This window comes from Zootoca vivipara, chromosome 13, assembly GCF_963506605.1.
Source record: "Zootoca vivipara chromosome 13, rZooViv1.1, whole genome shotgun sequence".
Taxonomy (NCBI): Eukaryota; Metazoa; Chordata; class Lepidosauria; order Squamata; family Lacertidae; genus Zootoca; species Zootoca vivipara.
Genome location: NC_083288.1, coordinates 18672739 through 18698696, shown reverse-complemented (window position 1 = coordinate 18698696; position 25958 = coordinate 18672739). Strand labels below are relative to the sequence as shown.

The window sequence follows — 25958 nt, the reverse complement described above, 5'->3', positions numbered from 1 at the left end:
ACAGTGGAGTTTTCTCTATCCCCTGGAGGTTTTTCTGAACTCTTCCCAGCTCTGCGATACCCTTCCTGAGATGAGGCAGCCAGAACCGTCCATGGCCTACCAAATGGTGGGGTCTCACCTTAGATTTGTACAAGGGCATGGTGATATTATTGGCAGTTTAATTTTCAGACCCTTTCTAAATCATTCCTACCTTGGAATTCTGCTAGGATTGCGGCGTTTCCACTTTAAGCTTATTTCTTTGGAAGTCAATGGGCCTTACTCCCAAGTAATGGCAGTTGTGCAGTGTGGATCTGCCTTTAGTCAGAAATTAGCCCAGGCGAGCATGCATAGGATTTTGCAGTTTTATAATGCAAGTCTGTACATGACTACTCAGGAACAAGCCCCATTGAGTTCGGTGGAAGTTGCTGCTGAGTAAGTGTGCATAAATTTGCAACCTTAGACTTGAAAGGCAGGTCTGCTTCTTCTTACTTTCTGTAAGTTGCCTGAGGTCCCCCCCCCCAGTTGCCATTGTTGTTGTTTTTCCCAAGTCAGTGCAGTGCTTGAATTATATATAAGTTTTAATACCAAAATTTTAAAAAGAAGATCTAAGTGCTGCACAGCATTAAAAAATGAACACTGTTGTTGTTGTTGTTGTTTTTTAAAAAAGCAATAAGCACCAATACAACATAAAAAAAACAGTAGTATGAAAGCATATAAAATCAGAATTTGGGGGATTTCGAAAAATAAAAATGGGATTCGATTTTATGGCCCAGTAGAAATGGAAACCTGTCTTTTTAGAAGGCGTCTGACTCAACTGGCAGTTGCTGCTTCAGGTTTCTGTAAATCCTTTTAGAGAGGAATGTGGATCAGGTGAATTCAATCCAAGTTTGATTACTGCAAAAGCGACAGAGACCGCCCCTTTCATAAAGTCAGGTAAGGATGCATAGGATCAGATCCCACACTGTTTCCAGGGGAGGGGGGGGTAGCTTCTCCTTCCTCATTTTACAAGATTCTCACACCTGTCTTGGATCAAATATCCTGTCCAGTCCGCCTGTTGGTCTGCCAAGATATGAAAATATAACACAACCACAGGGACTTATTTATTTGGCCAATTCAACAGGTGAAGCTTCTCTGAGAGCTGCGGTGATGGTCCGAAGCGTCCGAACTATTTGCATTTCTGCCATACCGTGTTGCTCTGACATAGAGATCTTGCATTGTAAAAAATAAAGGAAAGTAAGACACCCCGGAAGAATGTGGAGTCTAAGGTGACCAAGATGAGCTCATAAAGATAGAAATCCCAAAGGATTAAAATGTCCAAGCTCTTGTTATGAATTTATGTTCTAGGAAACCAAGATTATGAGAAAGGATGAGCTCTAGCTATGTTCCTCTAGCGGAGTGGTTCTGTTAATTGGCAAGGATATGCTGTGAAATGTGATCCAGTGGAAGGTTTCTTAAACGTTATTACTGGGTATTATTAAGTAGTGTTGGTATGATCCTCATCTGTATAGTTTGTCATACAGAAATTCAGATGGTAATCATGCTGCAAATAAAATCATAATGCATATACATAATATTGCTTAGTGTTAATAGTAATTACAGACCTAGTCATCCTACCAGGGGCCCTAGAGGGACAGGCAATATTAGCAGAGCAAACAGGGGAGGTGGCAGGGAATAGTTGCTAGGCATCCTGCACCCACTTACCTGAGAGTAAGCTCCATTGAACTTGAGGGGACTTACTTCCAAGTAGATGTATGTAAGATTGTAACCCTAAGCACATTTATTTGGATACGCTATTGGGATGATGGTGGTGAAAGCAAGATAGGAACCAGAAAAAAAATATGAATTTGGGTGTGGATTTGAGTTTTATTTTAGGAAACTAAATTCCCTGCCTGGTGGATTTTAATATCCTTTCTGCTGTCTCTATCTCGGTATCATTCATGCTAATGAAAGGGATCATGTCTTCTTAAGATCAACTGACGTGGATCTCTTACCAAGATAGGAATTAGGAAACATTTCTTGGCAAACATTTGCCTATGTTTTGCATAACATAAGAAGCCAACAGTATTATTTATATGCTTTTACCACCAACATTTATGTGTCTTGGTGGCTTTTAACCATTAAAAAAAGGTACTGTAAAGGTAAAGGGACCCCTGACCATTAGGTCCAGTCATGACCGACTCTGGGGTTGTGGTGCTCATCTCGCGTTTTTGGCCGAGGGAGCCAGCATACAGCTTCCAGGTCATGTGGCCAGCATGACAAAGCCGCTTCTGGCGAACCAGAGCAGCACATGGAAACGCCGTTTACCTTCCCGCTGTAGTGGTCCCTATTTATCTACTTGCACTTTGACGTGCTTTCAAACTGCTAGGTTGGCAGGAGCTGGGACCGAGCAATGGGAGCTCATCCCGTTGCAGGGATTCGAACCGCTGACCTTCTGATCGGCAAGCCCTAGGCTCTGTGGTTTAACCCACAGCGTCACCCACGTCCCTGCTTTTAACCATAACAGGTGCCAAATCATATGGTCTAACCAGCAGCCACTGCAGTTTTCCGGCCCAATTTTATGTACATTTACTTAGGCATGAGTATGCATATTTCAGTAGGACTTAACTCCTGTCCGTGTTTTGGATTTAGGATCACAGACTTAGGCTGTCCTGACCAGGAAGGAAGCCCCACGGAACTCAATGAGACTTGTTTCTGAGCAGAGGTCTATGTCACTGTAGTGCTTTGCAATCTTAACGTGGGAGGGAAGACAGCAGGGCTTAACTTTTAACGTGGTGTCACACAAAGATGTTTTGAGAGAATGAAGTGGGGAACGTTGTGATGAGAAGTTAAACTTCCAACATTTGATTTTTAAAGCTTTAAAGGTGGCTGGGGTGGAGGGGCGGGGAGAAGCTCTCCTGCCTAAATAGACAAAATAAAATTGAAAAGAGATGGGGGGAGTTTGTGTGTGTGTGTGGAGGTGGGGAGACACTATTATGATTTTAAATTAAACAAACAAACAAAACTGGGGAATTATGTGCCCCAAATGGGATCCTATGGGATCCACACTGAAGTAGGCAGTTGGAGAGACAATAGCGATGGGTCCCAAGATCCCTTGCAATATTGCAGGAAGATGCTCTTCAGTGAACGATGGTAAACACGAATTCTCCAGAATTTTGTCCCATCCCACTTCTCTCCTAGACTACCCCCCTTGTTTCTGACAATGCACCCTAGGCTTGTGATTGAGGCAGTATTGAGCCTCTGGTGCAACACAAACATCTTTGTGCCATGATAGCAGTTCTTAGGCAACAGGGCATCTTAACCCACCCTGTGCAATGCAGTTGCAAAAATTTTAAAAGCGGAGAGTCAACCTTTTTTTTTTTTTGCCAAAAGAAGCAGCTACTTTCTTACAGAGTGTTACTTCGTGATTTTGTTTTGTTTGCTAGTTGAAAAACGCAATAAAAACATGTGGCTTTATTGTTGTTTCAAAAACCATCTGCACACACCACACATTTAAAGCACGGCCACCAAAGAATTTGGGGAACTGTAGAATTTGTTAAGGGTGCTGGGAACTGTAGCTTGGTGGGGCCTGAACTACAAGTCTCAGAATTCTTTGGGACAGGGCAATGTGCTTTAAATGTATGGTGATGTGTGTGTTTGTGCGCATACCCCTAAACATTCTGTGAATCTAAGTTTGGCCTCATTGAGGGGCAGTATTTCAACATGAGTAGGAAAATGAGAGTACTGTACCCCCTAAACTTTTTGTTTTTTTTAAAGAAAAAAAGTACTGTTTGTCCGTATATGTGTAAAACCACTTTGGCATCTAAGCGGCATATAGGTAAAGAAATAATAATTATCTGTGTATATGCATATCTTGATAGTTAAAGGGAGCGGCCGTTTTTTGTGATTCCCCTGCCCTCAATCTTTCTCTGACTTGCCAAAACTTCTGTCTTCTGCAAGTGTTTGTCTTCTCTATTGTGGGTTCGACAGTAGCACATGGATGTGGTTTATTGAGGCGCCTAGGGAGTGTTCTTCGTTAAGCCTAACAGCTTGTCTTTTGCTTTGCACATCAATTGAGCTTCTTAATTAAAATTCACCCCGGTGAGAATTAAAAGCCGCACACTGCCCAGGGACCTCTCCTCCTCGCCTCTTTCCCCTGACACAGTTTCAAGTCAGGATGAGGGAAAACAAGGCCTCTGATTGGACAGCGACTCTTTCCTGAAATTGTTTGCATTTTTTGGACCCTGCTTTCTTCTCCTCAATTACTCTCTCCTCCTTGGGGGGGGGGGAAGGAGCAGGTTTTTAAAAACAAGGAATATAATGAGGAATTTTTTTGCATAATACAATCCAGTCTGGAATTTTTATGCAGAGTATGTTGGATTGGAAAGAACTGAGAATGTGTGCTAGATTTTCTGTTCCCATTTAGGAAAAAAAGAAGACCAAATTTGTTAAAACAGAATGGGCTTTGCACCTCCAAAGTACGGAGGAGGAAAAATGATGCTGATCGACCACGTATTACAATCCTTAGGTTTTGTACTTGGTAAATGATTTTTTTTCAAATTGCCTGTTCTCCATGAGACTGCTATAAAAAAGGAGAGAGATATGGAAAATGTGAATTTCTGAAGTTGAAAGTTTGGCATAAATGGAGGCTTTCTGTCTAAGTGTAATTGCTGTGCAGGGTGGGTGATTTTCATGGGGCTGTGACTAGGGAGGGAATGGTTAAATTACCCTTCCTTCCCTAGTCCTTTAATGCACCCTCTATGCATTAAAATAAACCCAATAAAAATTGCTTTATGCACTTAATATTTTCATTATTGTTAACGCAGATGACATTGAACACGTTGAATTTAATGTAACATGGCACTGAACCCTTTAGTGTTATAATGATTTTATTTCCTTCAGAGATGGTACACACACACACACACACACACACACACACACACACACACACACGGTGCCAGATTTACATAGAAGCTTAACAAGCTATAGCTTAGGGCCCCAAAAAATTTAAAGGAAAAAACAAAACAGGATGTACATTTCCAAAATATAAGATAAGAAACAAATAAAATAAAACCTACATACAGCAATGGTGTTTTGTGTTGTGTAGGCTCCTATGATGTAAGTCATGGGCCCCACCTGCTAGCCTGCTCCCTATAATATCACTGGTTTGCTCATTTCTATATATAGGGTGCCTACATTCTGCATGTACAAATGGCTTGAGATACCTATGAGGTCCATAAATTACCATATAGCATATATTCAACACAAAAAAACAGTGACTACTTGTTGTTGACAAAGGACAGCTGGACATATAAAGGGCCCCATTACCTTCAGTAGCTTAGGGCCTCATCAAACCGAAATCCTGAGATATATATCTATTGCAGCACAGACTTGAATTTCACAGGGTTGCATCAAATGGACACATTTTGACCATGGAGCTTTGTATATGCATGCAAATGTCCTCCAAACTCCCCCACGCTCATCGCCTCTGCTGCTGTTCGCTGGCTGCTTGGCAGCTGTTTCAACATATCATTCCTTCTTGTTGTTGCCTAAACTGGGGCTCCTTTTTCCTGGTCATGTGATTGAGACTTAGCCACCGTGAGGATGTCACAACACCATCATGTAGCCAATCAGATCTGGCCAGTGCTATCATGTGGCCAACCAGATGTGGCCATGTGCTGACATCACAAAGCCAATTCATGGCATCGTTTCCTGCCCTCGCTCTGAGCGGAACCCTTTTACCACACCAAAATTGCCAGGCAAGGGAGAAGTGCCTACAGGCTGCCAAAGCTTCCCTGGAAAATTGCCTTTTGTGGGGACTCTGCTCGGTTTCAGCCATAGAGCTGAAAGTGCTAGTGTGGGCTGGATCCTGTTCCTACTCTAGGGTTGCAGCCCCCAAAATGCTCCATTCTGGAGGTTCTTATGGCTATCAATGGCCACTAGTGGTAGCTTCTGCCCAACCACCATTGGGCAGGCAGACTGGGGTGCTTCTTGCTGGCAGGGCTCCCCCACAGTCAGTGGAAAACTCCCATCATCAGAGCCAGGCTGGGCTGGGCAGAGAGATACTTCTACCACATCCAACCCACCTCTAGTATTTCAGGCACTGCTGGATTTTACGTATAAGCTAAACAAGCTATAGCTTAGGGCCCCAGTCTTTTGGGACCCCTCCCCCCCAAAAAAAAATTAAAGGAAAAAACCCTGGATGTACATTTCCAAAATATAAGATAAAAAACAAATAAAGTAAAACCTACATACAGCGTTTTGTGTTGTGTAGGCTCCTATGATGATAAGTCATGGGCCCTGCCTGCTAGCCTGCTTCCTAAAATATCACTGGTTTGCTCCTTTCTATATATAGGGTGCCTACATAAAATACGTATTTTATGATAAAATACATACTTCGTTATGTGCAAATGGCTTTAGATACCTATTAGGTCCATGAATTACCACATAGCATATATTCAACACAAAAAACAGTGACAATTTGTTGTTGACAAAAGACAGCAGGACAAATAAAGGGCCCCATTACCTTCAGTAGTTAGGTCCAGCCGTGGACGACTCTGGGGTTGCGTGCTCATCTCGCTTTACTGTCCGAAGGAGCCGGCGGACAGCTTCCTGGTCATGTGGCCAGCATGACTAAGCCGCTTCGGGCGAACCAGAGCAGCGCATGGAAACGCCATTTACCTTCCCGCCAGAGCAGTACCTATTTATCTACTTGCACTTGACATGCTTTTGAACTGCTAGGTTGGCAGGAGCTGGGGCTGAACAACGGGAGCTCACTCCGTCGTGCGGATTCGAACCACCGACCTTCTGATCGGCAAGCCCTAGGCTCTGTGGTTTAGACCACAGTGCCACCTGCGTCCCTATCTTCAGTAGCTTAGGACCTCATCAAACCGAAATCCGTCCTTGATTTCAGGTTGGGGTTAGATTGCTCTGTGAGTTCATTCCTTCAACCCTTTCTACCACCATTTCTCTTCCCATCTACTTAAGAGGTTTAATCTCATGCTCAGTTCAGAAACACCTTCATGCCGCACCGCAAGGATATTTCTTTTGCCATAATATGTGAATGGAGGCGCCCTTCTGCCACCTCCTCTCTTCTCCCAGCTGCTCATTAGACTTTCGTTTTGGCAGGGCTTAAATCCTTGCACACTGTTTAAATGCTCCGAGTCCCTTATGCAGATTTGGGCACCTTTTTAAGAAGCAGATCGAAAGTCCATATATCCCCACATCAACACTGCAGAGCGGGTTAATGGTTGAGGGTCTCTCAAGGGTGTCTTGGGAGATGTAGTTCTGTGGTGCAGAAAACTCACTCAACGTTGATACCATATTTCTCCGATGAAAATAGGGAAGCCCTAAGGAAAAGCAGGACATTCCGGGATCCAATCAGAAACCAGGACGGCTTCTGTAAACCTGGGACTGTCCCCGGAAAATAGGGACACTTGGAGTAGTAGCGTTGCCTTACGCCTGGAATTTCCCGGATGTAGTGGGGATTTGGCCAGCGATAACAGTGTCTGGATGGGAATCGCTGGAATGTCCAGGGAAATCCGGACGTATGGCAACCAATGTTGGAAAAGTAGTTTTTGGCTCAAAATAGCTCAAAAACCTTTTTATTAAAAAAACTTTTGTTTCCGGATTTTCACTTTTTGAAATATGCCAACCCTAACTTGGAGGTTCTGTGATAACACGCAAGCCCTTGCTTATTTCCTCTGCAATATTGTTGTTCACTGCAATGGGAATCCAGTAGCATACAGATGACTGGCCTGCTTTCCCCTGAATCCCAAAGATCACTGGGAAGAAGCACTGTGGCACTGTGAAAATTATACAGTTTTTAAATTCTCCATAGCTGCCAGAAGTGATGACATAAAAAAGGTAAAGGGACCCCTGACCATTTGGTCCAGTCGTGACCAACTCTGGGGTTGCGGTGCTCATCTCGCTCTATAGGCCGAGGGAGCCGGCATTTGTCCGCAGACAGCTTCCAGGTCATGTGGCCAGCATGACTAAGCCACTTCTGGTGAACCAGAGCAGCGCACGGAAACACCGTTTACCTTCCCACTTGGAGCGGTCCCTATTTATCTACTTGCACTTTGACGCGCTTTAGAACTGCTAGGTTGGCAGGAGCTGGGACCGAGCAACGGGAGCCCACCCTGTTGCAGGGATTCGAACTGCCGACCTTCTGATCAGCAAGCCCTAGGGCTCTGTGGTTTAACCCACCTGTGGCCCTAGAAGTGATGACATAGCAGGGCTTTAAATGTATAGTGAGAAGGCAGCCATGCTCTGTATGCCTGATGGACTTTGTATGGTTGTGTTACCGGTATCTCAGCCCTGTTCAGATATCCTTGCCCATTGCTTGATGCACTATCAAGTGATGACTTGCGTGTTTGACAGAGCCTTCAAAAGACAGGTGACAGCTACATTTTCCAAGGGAGGTAGTCAGTAAGGGATGTACAGGAATGCCCGGTCCCTGATACACAGTTGATCCACATGGTCATTTTGGGGTCTTTAAAAAATGTCTGTAGCTATTTTCCTGCCCCCTTAGCCAGTGCCGGACTTACATATAAGCTAAACAAACTATAGCTTAGGGCCCTACTCTCTTGGGGGGGCCCAAAAAATTTTTAAGGAAAAGAAACCCTGGATGTACATTTCCAAAATATAAGATAAAAAAACAAATAAAATAAAACCTACATACAGCAACAGTGTTTTGTGTTCTGTAGGCTCCTATGATGTAAGTCAGGCATCCCCAAACTGCGGCCCTCCAGATGTTTTGGCCTACAACTCCCATGATCCCTAGCTAACAGGACCAGTGGTCAGGGATGATGGGAATTGTAGTCCAAAACATCTGGAGGGCCGAAGTTTGGGGGTGCCTGATGTAAGTCATGGGACCTGCTCGCCTGCTCCCTAAAATATCCCTATTTTGCTTGTTTCTATATATAGGGTGCCTACATTCTGCATGTGCAAATGGCTTGAGATACCTATGAGGTCCATAAATTACCCATATATTCAACACAAAAAACAGTGACAATTTGTTGACAAAGGACAGCTGGACATATAAAGGGCCCCATTACCTTCAGTAGCTTAGGGCCTCGTCAAATCTCAATCCGGCCCTGCCCTTAGCTCATACTAAACACATACCCTCCAACATTTCTCCGATGAAAATAGGGACATCTCATTCCATAATGATAATCTTGCTGTATAATACTGGGTTGCCCCAGCACTCTGGGCAGCTTCCAACATATATAAAAACATAATAAAACATTCACAAAAAAACCCCTTCCCTATACAGGATTGCCTTCAGACACCTTGGGAGTTGGATAACTCCATACCCTCCAGCGGAAAATACAGACATCCTACCATATCCTCCAACATTTCTCCAATTAATTTTCCTACAGAAAAGTGGGAGATTCTGGGATCAAATCAGAGACCAGGATGTCTTCTCTAAATCAGAAGCGTTCCTGGAAAATAGGGACACTTGGAGGGTTTGTAAACGTTTGCATGGTGTAAATCCTGCCTTAGTGGAGGAGTGGGAGCCAAGTGCTAGGCTAGGGTGTGGCTAAATTTGGCAGATGGGGAGGGCCGTCTGTCTGTCAATCATGTGACATCACAACCGTCAATCATGTGACATCATAATGCTCTGCTGGTATCTGGGATCTAGGCTGGTGGTTGAGGCTCAACTCTTAGCCAGGACTTACCCTACAAATTTTCCAAATAATATCTCAGCCCCTAGGAGTTAGTACTAGAGGGTTCCTGAGTGTACACAGAGAGCCACTTGCAGTCACCACAACCTGCCCACTCACTATAAAAACTGAGGTTTTCGTGTCACCTCTCCAATTAGGAATTAGGAACTGAACTGTGACTAATTGGAACAGTGGGCATTTTCAGATTTGTTTTTGCACCTGTGGGTTGACATGTGAGCACAGTGCTTTTGTGCATGTGCAGAGTGCTTCCTTCACCTAGCTGCAGTGGTGTAGCTAGGTAATTTTAGACTCCAGACTCCATGCTATTATTGAGGGGTAGATACAGAGATTCCAACAGACCTTATAAAATTGTTTATGTATGCTACAACAGCAACTAGAACGCTATTTGCCCAGAGGTGGAAAGAAGACATTATTCCAACCAAGGAAGAGTGGCCGATCAAATTAATGGACTATACCGAAATGGCAAAATTAACAGGTGTAATAAGAAACCAAGAGGGGGAAAGAGTTATTAAAGAGTGGGGAAAATTTGTGGAATATTTGAAAAGTTCTGGCATCAGCAGGGTTAACCTAAAACCAGCAGTTTAATAAAAAAAAGATTATTAAGAGAAAGAAAAGAATAACTTAGAGGGAGTTATGTGGAAAATGCAGTATAAAAAAACTAAAACTAAAGCAAAAACCACAAAAGGAGGGGAGGGGAGGCAAATTCGTAACGGTTCTGGATCATTTGTGAGTTACGTGTTTGGTATTTGTATGTTTGTAAACTTTTGAAAAACCAAAAAACCAAAAACAAACAAACAATGCTATTAATGGTGGGGGGCAGAGACTCTCTTTAGAAATTAGTGGGTCTACTTTGTTCACTTCAAAACTGGTGGGAGGCTCTCCTGCTGACTGGGGGGGTTCCTGGGTCTCTGCCCCCAAATCCTGCTTGACGGCATCATCAAGGTCTTTGAGGGCATCAGTGGCTCTGAGGTTTAATCTACCTCATTCCTATACTACCCTCTTGGAAATCGATTCCAGCTGCTTTTCCCCACATTTCAAGCAAGCAAGCAAGCAAACAAACAAAATTAAAAATGTACAAAACGACTGATTTGAAAATTCAGTTTGTGTGAATAGTAGTGTTTTCAGCATCAGATGCTAATGAGCAAAACAACAACAACAGATGGAGTAGCTACCACAAAGCACCCGTTTCTAAATACGCCCTTCGTCACTGTATACACATCTTGCAATCTTATGATTATACAATCCTCACTGGGAAGGGGGGGGCAACACTTACCTGGTGCCATTTCAAGCAAGGGTTGAAGAAGATGATACAAACACAATTTCTTTCTTTTCTTTTTTTTAAAAAAAACATTCTTTATCGAAAAATTTAGGAAGTACAAAATTACAAGTGGACAGAGTAAGATAAGACACGGAAAAGAAGAAACAAGAAATAGTAACCCATGTAGAAAACAAAGCAGAAAAAAAGATGTTGTGTACATTAAGAAAAGGGGGTGGGGGATTGTTATTGTAGTTAAAAAAGGTAAAGGTACCCCTGACCGTTAGGTCCAGTCGTGAACGACTCTGGGGTTGCGTGCTCATCTCGCTCTATAGGCCGAGGGAGCCGGCGTTTGTCCGCAGACAGCTTCCAGGTAATGTGGCCAGCATTGACTAAGCCGCTTCTGACGAACCAGAGCAGCACACGGAAACGCCGTTTACCTTCCCGCTGGAGCGGTACCTATTTATCTACTTGCACTTTGATGTGCTTTCAAACTGCTAGGTGGACAGGAGCAGGGACTGAGCAACGGGAGCTCACCCCGTCGCGGGGATTCGACGGGCCAATATGGTATTTATGAACTGGAAAAACAGAAATGCAGCTCCCTTTAATGATTGGATGGAGAATAAGGATAAGCTCGCCACAAATGAACAAGTTGTACACAAATGTAGATTTGCCATGGACAAATGTAACGATATTTGGAATTCGTTTTTATAAAGATGTAAGCACAGATTTAACAGGAGCCCACCCCATCCCAGTGGTTGCATGCATTTATCCAAATCCTGCATAAATCTTTGTCTGGTTATATGTTAAGAATCACTGGAATTGGGTCCAGTTACATACTTACTTTTCCCTTTCACCTTTCTGTTTGCTTTCGAAGACCTTGAGAAATCGACCATCATTGAGAACGGCGAAATCCGCATCAATGGCAAAGGCAAGAAGATCCGCAAGCCTCGCACCATCTACTCGAGTCTCCAGCTCCAGGCCCTCAACCAGCGCTTCCAGCAAACCCAGTACCTGGCGTTACCCGAGCGAGCAGAGCTAGCAGCGCAGTTGGGCTTGACCCAAACCCAGGTGAGATGTTGCAAACATCCTTTGGTTCATTTATCTGGAACGTAACTTTCCCCATCCCCTGGTTCTTAGGAGTTTAGGGTGTGACCTACATGTAGGGTGGCCTGGTGAGAAAGAGGACTTTAATACTTGTGTAAAAAACCAGAAAAAAGGTAAAGATAAAGGACCCCTGGATGGTCAAGTCCAGTCAAAGGCGACTATGGGGTTGCGGCGCTCATCTTGCTTTCAGGCCAAGGGAGCCAGTGTTTGTCCACAGACAGTTTTCCAGGCCATGTGGCCAGCATGACTAAACCGCTTCTGGCACAACGCAAGACCGCGATGGAAACCAGAGTGCATGGAAACGCCGTTTACCTTCCTGCTGCAGCGGTACCTATTTATCTACTTGCACTTTGATGTGCTTTCAAACTGCTAGGTTAGCAGGGGCTGGGACTGAGCAACGGGAGCTCACCCTGTGGCGGGGATTCAAACCGCCAACCTTCTGATCGGCAAGCCCAAGAGGCTCTATGGTTTGGACCACAGCGCTACCTGGATACTTGTGTATCCATAACTATTAAGGGTGCTCTCTTTTGCATCTGGCCGGGGCCTCCCTTCGCTATATCCTCAAAGCAACCCAGAGAGATAGGTTAGGCAGAGGTGACATGTAAAGTACACGACTTCTCCCAAAGAATCGTGGGAAGTGTCATTTTTTTAAAGGCACTGGTGGGCAATAGGTGCCAACTCTATAGGGCTGAGGCACCTTCACCCCCACCATGTCTGTTGGGACGGGTCTGAGCCCCCCCCCCATCTTGAGGGGGCAGGGGAGGCTGAGCTCTTCCTCACCTGCCCACCCACCTGCCCCTCCATCCCCCTCTTTCCTAACTTTGGTCGCTGTCCTCCGCCGCCTTGAGAGATGCACACCACCCAGAGACACTGCACAGTCTGTGATGATACGACACATGTGATGTCACACACATGATGGGGCCCCCAATGTTGGGCACAGGTTGGCGCCTCTACGAGTAGGAAATGTGTAGCTCTTTGAGGGGTAAACTAAAGTTCCCAGGATTGTTTGAGGGGAATCCATGTCTTTTAAATGAATGGTGTGGATGTGATCAGAAGGATAAGTGAGTTGGAAGGGATGTCAGGAAACCGGGAATTATGTTCACATGTGGTGGGGGGTGCAAATATGTACTATTTTTTTTTCTGTTTAAGGAGATAACAGAAATCAGTGGGTTAAAGCTGACGAAAAGTCCGGAGGTAGCAGCATTATTATCAATTTACGATGGGGTGGAAGAAGATTCGCAGGCTGCACGGATTATGATAGCTAGGAAGAATGCAGAATGCAAAATGGAAGAATGGTAGAAAGAGGTGTGAGATATAGCTATTAATGATAAATTAACATGTGCCATTAAGGTAAGGCGGGGAATAGGCAGGAGAAATGATTTGGGGGGAGATATGGAGGGTGTTTGTAGAATTTGTACTGTTAAAATGGAAAGGGGTCAAGCCATCGCAAGAGGTGTTGAAATTTTGGGAGGTTGGGTAGTTACAATGGAATGGTCTCGGTGGTGGGGTGCACATTTTTATTCTTATTTATGTATTATCATTACCTTGTCAAATAATAATAATAATAATAATAATAATAATAATAATAATAATTTTTAAAAAGAAGGATAAGTGATAGCCTCAAGGCCACCCAGAGAGCTTTGTGGCGGCATGTGATATTAGAGTATGTTCACATTAGCGACTTAAAATGCAGCAAAGTGTTTGTGTGTGAAGGCGATCTTACCTCTTTGCCAGTCTCCCTCTTCCAAATTTCCTTCCTTTTCCAAAGAAAAGGAAGAAAATAAAGAGGAGAGGAAAGGAAAGGAGAGGAATGCAAGGCCCTCTATCACAATTATATCTTAACCCTTATTCCAATCACAGAAGAGTGAAATCTCCCAGCTCTCGCTTGGGAGCTTCCCCCATCACCTTCCTGTATCTTCATTAATCCAAGATGGGGAATCTCAAAAAGTAAAGCATAAATATAAATAGAACCAGGGCATTTTTTTCAGCCAGAACTCACCAGAACTCAGTTCCAGCACCCCTCAGGTGGATGCCATTGCCATTATAAGAGAACAAGGGAGGCGTTCATGGCGAGTTCAGGCACCTCTTTTTCTAGAAATGCAGCACTGGATAGAATTAGCAGAAAGAAAACAAGAATTAGCAATCATAGAAAGGGAAGATACCCCCCCCCAACTCCTGCTCTTAACTACTACATCCAGGGCCAGATTTAGGTTTGACGAGGCCCCAAGCTACTGAAGGTAATGGGGCCCTTTTTATGTCCAGCTGTCCTTTGTCAACAACAAATTTGTCGCTGTTTTTTGTTTTGAATATATGCTATATGGCAATTTATGGACCTAATACACGACACAAAACAAACACCGTTGCGATATGTAGGTTTTATTTTATTTGTTTTTCATCTTATATTTTGGAAATGAGTATCTAAAGCCGTTTGCACATACAGTAACAAAGTATGTATTTTATCAAAGGAATTGTTGAACTGAAACACAATTACGAAGAAATATATTAATAGTGAAATACAATTAAGAAGCCCAAATACAATTAAGAAGCTGCGCATGTCATTCCTTTCGTGGCCACAACTGCGCAGCCTACAGACAAGAAAGAGGTGACAGCAGGCTTGAGAGGTTTGCGGAAGGACAAGAAATCCGTTTGGGGGAGGGTGCATTGCGTAGTGTGGGACCCAATAGCAGCCGAGCGCGCACTGAGCACGCTCAGTGGCTGTGGAATGCTGACGGACGGTTTCAGGGAGGTGGTGGAAAGCGAGGGAGCGAGGGAATGAATGGAAGGGAGAGGCTGGAATTATGAGCAGCAACACTCCGCACCGGTGGTGACATTTTATTGCGCAGGTGTGACAGTGGCAGGTGCCGAGCAGAGTGAGGTGTTCTCTGCCCAGAAGGTGTTGCGCTTTTCCTTAGGCAAGACACTAATGGAGAAAGCTCAGGAACAAACAGGAGGATTGTGGGAATGGGGTAGAGTGGAACTGGAAATGAAGTATGAGGTTTTCCCCTGTGGCTGGAAATGCTTCACCTGTTGAATTTCTGGCTGCGCCCCCAGTATTTAAGAAGCACGGGATCCCTGCCAGGATGACAACAACCATGCATATTCAACTGGGAAAGCTTATGAAACCGGAGGAGAACTCCCCTTTCGGTGCGCCAAATCCAAAGGCACGGTCCGGTGATGTCTGTTTCCACGTGGCTCGCGCTGGAGTCTCACCCCCTGCGTTTTGCCCACAGTTTGGGGTTTTTTTAGGGGAATTGGCACCGTTGAAAGTTTGCTCCACTCACCCAGAAGCCCTTCCGCACAGGTGGTTGAGGAGCTTAAGGAGATCGCTCGAGACAGACAGATGTCAGGGGTGAGCCCAGAGCCAGAGGCATAAAAAAGATTTATTTTTTATTTAGGCAGAGAAGACGAGAGTCAAGTAAGAACCTGCCAAATCTGCACGCTGAGAACTTGTGGGGTGGGTGAGGGCAGGGAATTGTGTTGTAGGGCCGTGAAGTGTTATAAAACGGAGTTCTTCCTCTGTTCGATATCAGAATGAGCAGGTAAACCAAACGTGAATAGAAAAAATATTTTGAACTTAATAGCTCCCCCAATTGGCTACTTGGTAGATAAAGGTGTTATATGTGCATTTCACAGAATCATAAGAGCCAGAAGGGAACATAAGGGTCATTTAGTCCAACCCCTTCAATGCAGGAATCTTTTCGTCCAACGGGGGACTCGAACCCATGATCCTGAGGTTAAGAGAACTCGTATTATGTCATAAAATTGATACACCCCTCGCTTGTAGAAACCTCAAAGCAGTTTACGAAAAGATAAAGCAATGAAATCAAGGGGGAGAAAACTACAACAGTGCTTTAAAACATACAATAGTTAACATGCTAAAACAGATTAAAATTAGAATAGATTAGCCCGTGGAATTTTTGGCTTTCGGGCAGGGAAGGAGTTGGTATTCTGGTTCCGCAGTGGAATGAAAGAGTAATAGCAAAAGTCAGGACTTTTGCCTCAGTGTAAGGCACTTGTGGAAACAAGGATCTCAGATAGTTCTGCTCCGCTGGATGTGCAAAAAGTTCCTCTGTGCTCTGGACATCACAAGCACCCTCTGCTTGCACACTTAGACGCTGTGGAGTGCGAAGTTCAGCCAAAATAAGTAAATAGGATATTGTCTGTATCGGCTAGTATCTGAGTAGGCTTCAAAAACACATTTTGTTCTGTTCAGTGTTTTTTTGTGTGTGTGTGTGTTATGTGTGCTGGTCATAAAGTGTGGTTCCTATTATTATTATTATTATTATTATTATTATTATTATTATTATTATTATTCATTACCTGTTTTACCCACGTTTTAAATGATCAGTTGAGTTTTGTTTTACATTTGTTTTACATTCTTGTAAAACAAGAAAGGGTTGTAAAACCCTTGGAAAGGGTTTCTCCCCCTCTCAAAAATGTTGGGGGTGAAAACTTATCATGCAAATAAATTGTCTTCCCAGGTGCACCAAATGTGAGCCTATACTCTTCTCTGAAACTTCATCAGAACCAAAGAGGTTTAGTTTTAGGCCTTGAACAAGTCTGTGGGGTTCAGCAGCTGTGAGGCATTTATTCTACAGTTTTCACACACACCATACATTTCATAGAATCATAGAGTTGGAAGAGACCACAAGGGCCATCCAGTCCAACCCCCTGCCAAGCAGGAAACACCATCAAAGCATTCTTGACATATGTCTGTCAAGCCTCTGCTTAAAGACCTCCAAAGAAGGAGGTCTTCTTGGCAGCAAATTCCACTGTTGAACAGCTCTTACTGTCAGGAAGTTCTTCCTATTGTTTAGGTGGAATCTTCTTTCTTGTAGTTTGAATCCATTGCTCCGTGTCCGCTTCTCTGGAGCAGCAGAAAACAACCTTTCTCCCTCCTCCATAGGACATCCTTTTATATATTTGAACATGGCTATCATATCACCCCTTCTCTTCTCCAGGCTAAACATACCCAGCTCCCTAAGCCGTTCCTCATAAGGCATTGTTTCCAGGCATTTAAAGTATGTGACTTTCTGTAAACCATGGTTTCCAATATTTTTCACAGCAATGGGGCAAATTTAGTCCCCACCCCCTTTAAGAGAGAGAGAGAGAACTTAGTATGGATATAATGTTGTTTTTAAAAATTGAGCCTTGTTGCCTAAATCCACTTGCTCAGGGGAAGTCCATGGTGGACAATATATACATAGGTATTTCTTTTTAAAATACATAGGTATTTCTTTTAAAAGAGAGCTCGAGGTGGTTTCAGGGAGTCTTCGCTTCTTGTGGGGCCCACATTTATTTTCTCCCAACCTCCCTTCTGGACAAACAGGTTTGGCAGGTTTTGGAGACAAAACAACAACCTGCAGGACCTGTTTTTCCAGGGATGAAAGTGGGATGAGTTCTTCACACCGTGAGCAAGGATCCCTCTTCCGAGCCACCCTTTCTCAGGAGAAAACAATCTGTCCCAGGCTCTCTCTCTGTGTGTGTATGTTCAATAATGAAGGCTGGTGGTGCAGCTGGAGTAATCAAAGCTTCCTTATGCCAGCATTGTCTACCCTTGTTGGCAGAAGCTCTCCAGAGTCTCAAGCAAAATGGGGTTTTCACAACTCCTGCTACCTGAGGTTCTTTGATCTGGAGATCCCTGAAATCTAGGTTGCATCCATACCATATCTTATGCCACAGGTGAGATGTGTGGCTCAGGCACGCTGCAGGCCCCGCAGTGTGACGCCCAGTGCGCCCCCCACCTCACCTAGCTACGCCTCTCGATTAGGCAGATTCATGGAGGAGAGGGCTGTCAAAGGCCCACAAAAGCTGTGCTCTGCCTACAGCAACGCTTCTGGTTTCTGGAAATCACACGAGGGGAGAGTGTTCCTGTGGTGGCGTAGGAAGGGGCGTGCGCTGGGTGCGGGAGTTATTTTTTTCAGAAACACATATTTTTGCCATTTTGTCACCCCTCTCAGTGATGACACCCGGGGCGAACCGCACCCACCGTGCCCTCCTTCTTACACCACTGGTCACAGAGCTACAGTTCCCAGAACTCTTGGCAAACTACAGTTCCCAGGATTCTTTGGGGGAAGGCATGACGGCTAAAGTGGTATAAAGGTAAAGGGACCCCTGACCATTAGGTCCAGTCGTGACCGACTCTGGGGTTGCGCGCTCATCTCGCATTATTGGCCGAGGGAGCCGGCGTATAGCTTCCAGGTCATGTGGCCAGCATGACTAAGCCACTTCTGGAGAACCAGAGCAGCACACGGAAACGCCTTTTACCTTCCCGCCAGAGCGGTACCTATTTATCTACTTGCACTTTGACGTGCTTTCGAACTGCTAGGCTGGCAGGAGCTGGGACCGAGCAACGGGAGCTCACCCCGTCGTGGGGATTCGAACCTCTGACCTTCTGATCAGCAAGCCCTAGACTCTGTGGTTTAACCCACAGTGTTATAAGAGTGCTTTAAATATAAGACGTGAGTGTGACATGGATTTTAGACCTCCTGCGTGCAACATAAATGCTCAACCATGGAGCTACGACCCATTAGCTTCAACCTGGCCTTTAGCCCCGGCACCTATTTTAAAGGCTCACCAAATGGAAGGGGTGCAGTAAGTCTACATATTTTCTACCTCCTTGTGTCCCCAGCTGGGCCAAAGGGCACATTGCTGGCAGGGAATTAGCACTGCATTTTAAATTGTTGTAAGCTGCCCTTGGAGCTTGGCATTGAGGGCAGGTAACAAATTAAAAATATATATTAATAATAGTGGAATCACAGTCCCATCCTTCTGGCTACTTTTCACTTACTCACGAGGAACCGGCTGTTAGGAAGATTAGCCTTCAGTGAATCTTCTTTTGCATGCAAAAATACTTCCCCCAAAGTTACAGGTGCTTGACACTAGATTCCCACCCCCTTGTTTCTCTCCTTCTCTATTTTAAACTACTGTATATTCCTGCGTATAAGACTACTTTTTAACCCAGGGAAATCTTCTCAAAAGTCGGGGGTCGTCTTATACGCTTGGTCGTATTTCTTCTACAGCGAGTATATCCCAAACTCTATATTTTAACTGGAAAAGTTGGGGGTCGTCTTATACGCCCAGTCGTCTTATACGCCGGAATATACAGTATTACCCAGTAATATATGATACTCCATCTGTTCCCCCTGCTACACTACACACCTAAGTTTTCAACATGATGAGATGGGGATAATGTAGCACATAAGAAGGGAAGACTCTGGAGGGAGAAATCACATACTTTTCTACTGCTTCTCTCCCTCCAGTAGTTTTCCACCTCCTTGAAATGCCCTGAAGACCAATGTTTACACTTTGCCCTCTCTGATCTTTCCACAAATGCCATTGTGCAACCAGCTGTTTTTTTGGGGGGGGGGAGAAGAAGGAAGAAAAGGTGGGGGAGGAGAACTTCTTGAAAAAGTTAGCTGGGGTCAGGCAGCAACAGAGTGTATTAAAAAGGCAAGTTGGGGCAAGTAGCTGCTGGAGGTTGCCAAAATATGCAGCATGCTTCACAAGCCCTGATCTTTAATCCTTGCAATAGCCCTAGGAGATAGGGCACTATTATTTATTCCCATTTTACAGACTAGGAAATTAAGGCAGATGGAAAGAGGATTATGGCATTGGAAGACACCAAGAGGTGAGACAACCCCAGCCACTTGCCTTGAGGCAGGATTATCCATTCACCTGCTCATCAGAGGTTGATTTAAAGTGGTTGGAAGTTTCTGGGCTCAGAGGCCATGCCACATGATCCAATAGGTACCAGGCTGCAATGAATTCTAGGGTATCTTTCTCTAGACGCAATTACTTTATTGGCACAGTCCCTGCCAAGTTACTGTACTGCTGCTCTGACCATGCATACCCTCCAACTCTCCAATGAAAATTGTTGTTGTTTAGTCGTTTAGTCGTGTCCGACTCTTCGTGACCCCATGGACCAGAGCACGCCAGGCACTCCTGTCTTCCACTGCCTCCCGCAGTTTGGTCAGACTCATGTTGGTGGCTTTGAGAACACTGTCCAACCATCTCGTCCTCTGTCGTCCCCTTCTCCTTGTGCCCTCAATCTTTCCCAGCATCAGGGTCCTTTCCAGGGAGTCTTCTCTTCTCATGAGGTGGCCAAAGTATTGGAGCTTCAGCTTCAGGATCTGTCCTTCCAGTGAGCACTCAGGGCTGATTTCCTTCAGAATGGATAGGTTTGATCTTCTTGCAGTCCATGGGACTCTCAAGAGTCTCCTCCAGCACCATAATTTCATAATAATAATAATAATAATAATAATAATAATAATAATAATAATAAATCTTATTATTTATACCCTGCCCATCTGGTTGGGTTGCCCCAGCCACTCTGGGCAGCTTCCAACATATATAAAAACCTAATAAAATTTTAAACATTTAAATAAGTTCCCTATACAGGACTGCTTTCAGATGTCTTATAAAAGTTGTGCAGTTACTTATCTCCATGACTCCATGACATCCGGCATTTCTCTGATGAAAATAGGGACATCCCATCGAAAAGTGGGACATTTTGGGATCAAAATGGCTTCTGTAAATCCGGGACTGTCCCTGGAAAACCAGGCCACTTGGAAGACCTGAGATCTTATTCAGCATGAGCAAAACCCATGCACAGATATCACCATCCGGAATGATGGTTGGTGAAACCGTAAGTCCACCCCTAATCCTTTCTCTGACGGTGGCAGACCCTTATTATGGCCCCAGTCTCAAGGCAGCACAGGAGAAAACAAATAGTTTTGGTGCCACAGTGGGAATAGAGTTGGCAAGAAATTCTGCGCCAACATGTCCAACTTGGGGCTAAGCGACATGCTACACACAATTGTGTGCTTCCTGTGCCCTCTGATGGCATAATAATAATAATAATAATAATAATAATAATAATAATAATAATTTATTATTTATACCCCGCCCATCTGGCTGGGTTTCCCCAGCCACTCTGGGCGGCTTCCAACAGAAAAATGAAATAAAATAATCTATTAAACATTAAAAGCCTCCCTAAACAGAGCTGCCTTCAGATGTCTCCTAAAAATCTGGTAGCTGTTTTCCTCTTTGACATCTGATGGGAGGGCGTTCCACAGGGCGGGCGCCACCACCGAGAAGGCCCTCTGCCTGGTTCCCTGCAATGGGTTCCTTTACTGAGACGGGCAAGCTTGGAATCTGAAACTGAGATAAGAGCAGGTCCAAAAACTGCTTTTCTCCCAACAGAGAAGAAGATATGGGGACCCCAGTGCCAGATTTACATATAAGCTAAACAAGCTATACAGTAGCTTAGGGCCCCACTCTCTTCGGGGCCCCCAAAAAACCTGGATGTACATTTCCAAAATATAAGATGAAAAACAAATAAAATAAAACCTACATTTAGCAACAGTGTTTTGATTTGTGTTGTGTATGGACCTATTAGGTCCATAAATTACCATATAGCATGTATTCAACACAAAAAACAGCCACAATTTGTTGTTGACAAAGGACAGCTGGACATATAAAGGGCCCCATTACCGTCAGTAGCTTAGGGCCTCGTCAAACCTCAATCCAGCCCTGGGGGACCCTGTATCTTTTCCTCCATGGGAGAAAAAAGCAGCTGGGGGGGTGTATTCTGAGTGGTCAGCTGACAGAAAATAAAACAGCTAATCAGCTCCTTACCGTGTTCATCTGTTTTCAGATACAGCCTTTGAGACTGCTTTTCGTTTTAAAATAGAATCACTCTTTTGGAGGGCTAAGGGCATGTTTGAGAGAAAGTCCCAGCCCACAAGTAGAAGTCTTTGCCCTGATGCGATAGGCTAGTTGAAATCCTACCAGCAATACCACCACGATTTTGCCCTTGGTGGAAATAGTACCAGGACAGTGCCGTTCAAGAACGTTCTACACAAGTGGTTGGACATACACATCCCCACACTGCATAGGAGCATAGGATCAGATGTCTTAAGCAGAGTCAGGCCACAGGTACGGCCAGTAAAGGGCTTCCTTCCTGAATGAATGTTACTCCAAGTCTGAGTATTTGGCTGAGTCCATATATGGCAACTTCAACACAGACTGGAAAGGAAAAGGAATGTCAAAGACAATTCAATACCTGGCAGAAGTTCAGCATCCAAATTTTGACTCTTTAGAATTTCCCCAATGATTTCACATTTGAGTTTCAATGTGAGTGTTGCTGGAGCACTTTAAGACAATCGGGGCAAGTGTTCAATTTCAATATTGAAATTCAATATTCAACCGCACTACAGTTCTTGAACCTAACACTATTCATAAATGCAAATTCGCACGGAGTGGGGGAAGACCTTTAAGATGAGAAAAATATATACTGTATATTCCGGCGTATAAGACGACTGGGGGGGTATAAGACGACCCCCAACTTTTCCAGTTAAAATATAGAGTTCGGGATATACTCGCCGTATAAGAAATACGACCTGACGTATAAGACGACCCCCCGACTTTTGAGAAGATTTTCCTGGGTTAAAAAGTAGCCTTATACAGGAATATACAGTATATATATTTAGCAAGGGCGTTCAAGAAGGAAGAACTTGCTTGATGACTTTTCCCCTTTCTTTCTCCTAGCCTTGTTTCGCTTCCCTCAACTGGTTATTGACTGAAATAAATTTAGGCTTTAGTATACCTGAAGGAGCGTCTCCTCCCCCATCGTTCTGCCCGGACACTGAGGTCCAGTGCCGAGGGCCTTCTGGCGGTTCCCTCGCTACGAGAAGCTAAGTTACAGGGAACCAGGCAGAGGGCCTTCTCGGTAGTGGCGCCCACCCTGTGGAATGCCCTCCCACCAGAGGTCAAAGAGAACAACAATTACCAGACCTTTAGAAGGCATCTTAAGGCAGCCCTGTTTAGGGAAGCTTTTAATGTTTGATGGATTTCTGTATTTTAATGTTTATTTGGAAGCCGCCCAGAGTGGCTGGGGGAACCCGGCCAGATGGGCGGGGTATAAATAAATAAATTATTATTATTATTATTATTATTATTATTATTATTATTATTATTATTTATTTATTTATTTATTTATTATCTCTGCATGCTCTGTTTACACCTTTCCCTCTCTGTTATCGCAGGTGAAGATCTGGTTCCAGAACAAGCGTTCCAAGTTCAAAAAGATTATGAAGCAGGGCTCCAGTATCCAAGATGATCACCTCCACAGTTCCTCGTCTTTGTCCCCTTGCTCCCCCAACATCCCCCCACTCTGGGACATCCCTATGGCATGCAAAGGCCCTCCCCTGCCTCCCAGCAGCTACATCAACAGTTTTGGACCTTGGTACCACCAACCGCAGCACCAAGACGCCATGGGGAGGCCTCCGGTGATGTGACAAAGGGGGCGTTGGGAGTGTCAGCCCATCCTCGACGTGTCTTTTCCTCCACAGTGCTGATCAGGGTCCTCGGAACAGGCGAATGGAGGGCGTGGAGTTTGGAGGGAGAAAGTTGGCTTCTTTGAAGGAATCACCAGCACTTTTCTCTTGGTGAGAACATACCTGGCGGGAGATGGACTTCGAACGGACATGTCCCCAGGGACCAAATCTAACAACGACGATGGCAGGTTGTGTGAGGCAAAGTTAGGGAAAGAACCCCCCCCCAGCTCCGAAACATGAATGGAAGGTCAGGATCCCATTTTAATCGGCGTCTCTTCGTCAGGGATTTTACAAGAGAGGTGCTTGTGTGTTTTTCGTTCCAAAGATAGGCTCAAGCGTGACATGGACCATCAGATCTATTTGTGTTAGTAAGATGTGAGGTTTTGCCATACTTCCCCCCTCTCATCCGGCAAGGCTTCTGTGCCTTAAGCAGTATTGATGGAAGACAGCAAATAAACAGGTGCAGTGACGGGGAGGGCTTTATCTGTTGTATTTCCGCCTTGTCCTGCAGAGGCTCAAGGCACAGAGGCATTGCCATCTTTATGTCTTCTTCTTCTTCTTCTTCTTCTTCTTCTTCTTCTTCTTCTTCTTCTTCTTCTTCTTCTTCTTCTTCGGCAATCCTAGTTAGTGTAGCAAGGTTTTGAGCTGCACAGAGATCTACTCCAGGCAAGGACCTGAGAGAAGGAATGATTAACTGGTGAAACAGGCAAGAAAGCAGAGTTTGGAGAGTTCTTTTTATTTAAGGGACTATAGGTCTAAAAAGGAAGTGATTTCAGTTCGGGTTCTTCCCTTTACAAAACAAACTAGTTCAGTTCACAGTTCAATTCAAGTCCGTCCAAATCCTCAACAACAACAACAACAACAACAACAACAACACACCAAAATAAACCTATTCAGAATGTTACAAGCTGCTGTGCTGGAGTACCTGTAGAATATACTTAAGACTAAGAAAATGTCAACGCACATGCACACACCGAGAGTGGAATGAGAATGGTTTCATTTATTTCCCCCCAAATATTATGTTCTATAAACTTAAAGGCCCAAGGAGTCTAAAATATAAAAAAATAAAAATAAAAAGAGAATGAACTAGAAATCATTCAAAGCTCTACTCCAAAACAAACTTGATTTTAGTTTACCTGTCAGTTATAGGAATGGCTTTCAGGTTCAGAGATTTAGGAACCAATTCAGTGAACATTATGAAATCAAAACAGTTCACTCCAAAAGCCCTGTAGGAAAGAGAGCCTAAATATTGGCATAATTTCATAATGGGGAGGGGGGGCCAAGTATACCAACAACAACCAAACCGTTTATTGTGAGGACCATGCCTGTACACAAATATCAACACAACAATAATTAAAAATGTTAAAATTCATTACATACTATCCCAACAAAACCTTCATCCCACAAAACAGGAAGAGAAGGAAAACAAGCAACGAGTTAAACAGCCGATGAAGGGGTCTTTACTTTATCATCTATAAATCTTTCCCTGGCTTTCATGGCCTTCATCACAAAGACCGCTACCACATGGGTAATTCGTGGGTTAGCATCAACTAACAAAATTTTTACTCTATCTTCAGGATTGATTATAGAGTTGGGTATAGTTTGTGTCTCTAAAGCCCGAGTAAATGGGGCAATAGAGAAGGTAATGTATAAGATCCTCTTTAATTTTCATGAAGCAAGGGCATAAACTGTGTTCTGCTGGGATTTTTGTAAATCTACCGGTCAGGTATGCAGTTGGCAATGTTTGAAACCGGGCCATGGTTTGAAACAAGCCAAGGATACAAGTTAGGCTGGATATTCTCATGGGGTTAAAACTGGCAAGAACTTTTACCCATCAAAATTGGTTCAATTCACCTTCTACCTGCAAAAGGAATTGGTGATAGTTCTAGGTAGCCAATCCCCATATACCGTAGCTGCAATTTGCTAAAAGCAGGGGGGAAATATATATATTTTTTAAAATATCCAACTGCTTTCTTCAAAGCCAAATTTGCTTCCATGTCTGTCTGTACTAAAATATTTTTTCATTAAAAATTGTGCTAAAGCCAGGATTATGTTTACAGTCAATGAAACGTTTGTGGAATGTAATCTCCATATCCTCTTCCCACTCCCATATTTTTTTTAAAAAAGAAAAAAGGATCTTTCATATTTGTTTCAGCTACAACATGAAGTCTCTCTCTCCCCCCCCCCCACCTCCAGCAAATAACTGGAGGCTATTTAACTAAACCATTAAAAGGAAAAAGGAAAAACTAATTTAACTTCTTTCTCTCTCCCCCCCCCCCCACTTTGCCAAGCATAATGACATTTTTATTTATTGAAATACAGCTTTTGGTATATTGTATTGTTTTCAATTTATAAACAGAATGTAAAACTATAAATAATTTTTTTTTGTACAAACGAATGCTGTTAAGCTCCTCCTTTATAGTTCTTGTAAAGCAGGCATGGCCAAACTTGGCCCTCCAGCTGTTTTGGGACTACAATTCCCATCATCCCTGACCACTGGTCCTGTTAGCTAGGGATCATGGGAGTTGTAGTCCCAAAACAACTGGAGGGCCGGGTTTGGCAAACACCTGTTGTGAAGTTTGAATCTAGAAAATAAATGGAGATGACTGTTAT

General features: G+C 44.0%; 1 protein-coding gene across 1 annotated transcript in view; it reads left to right on the top strand.

Annotated features, from left to right (window-relative positions):
* The window catches only part of DLX4 (distal-less homeobox 4), a 37917-nt gene extending 12315 nt beyond the window's left edge, over positions 1-25602 (top strand). Inside the window, exons 2-3 of the mRNA XM_035136628.2 lie at positions 11777-11970; positions 23055-25602. Of these exons, the coding sequence (XP_034992519.1) occupies positions 11777-11970; positions 23055-23306 (446 nt within the window). The 3' untranslated portion in view covers positions 23307-25602. The remainder of the gene's footprint in view (positions 1-11776; positions 11971-23054) is intronic.
* The last annotated feature ends 356 nt before the right edge of the window (positions 25603-25958 follow it).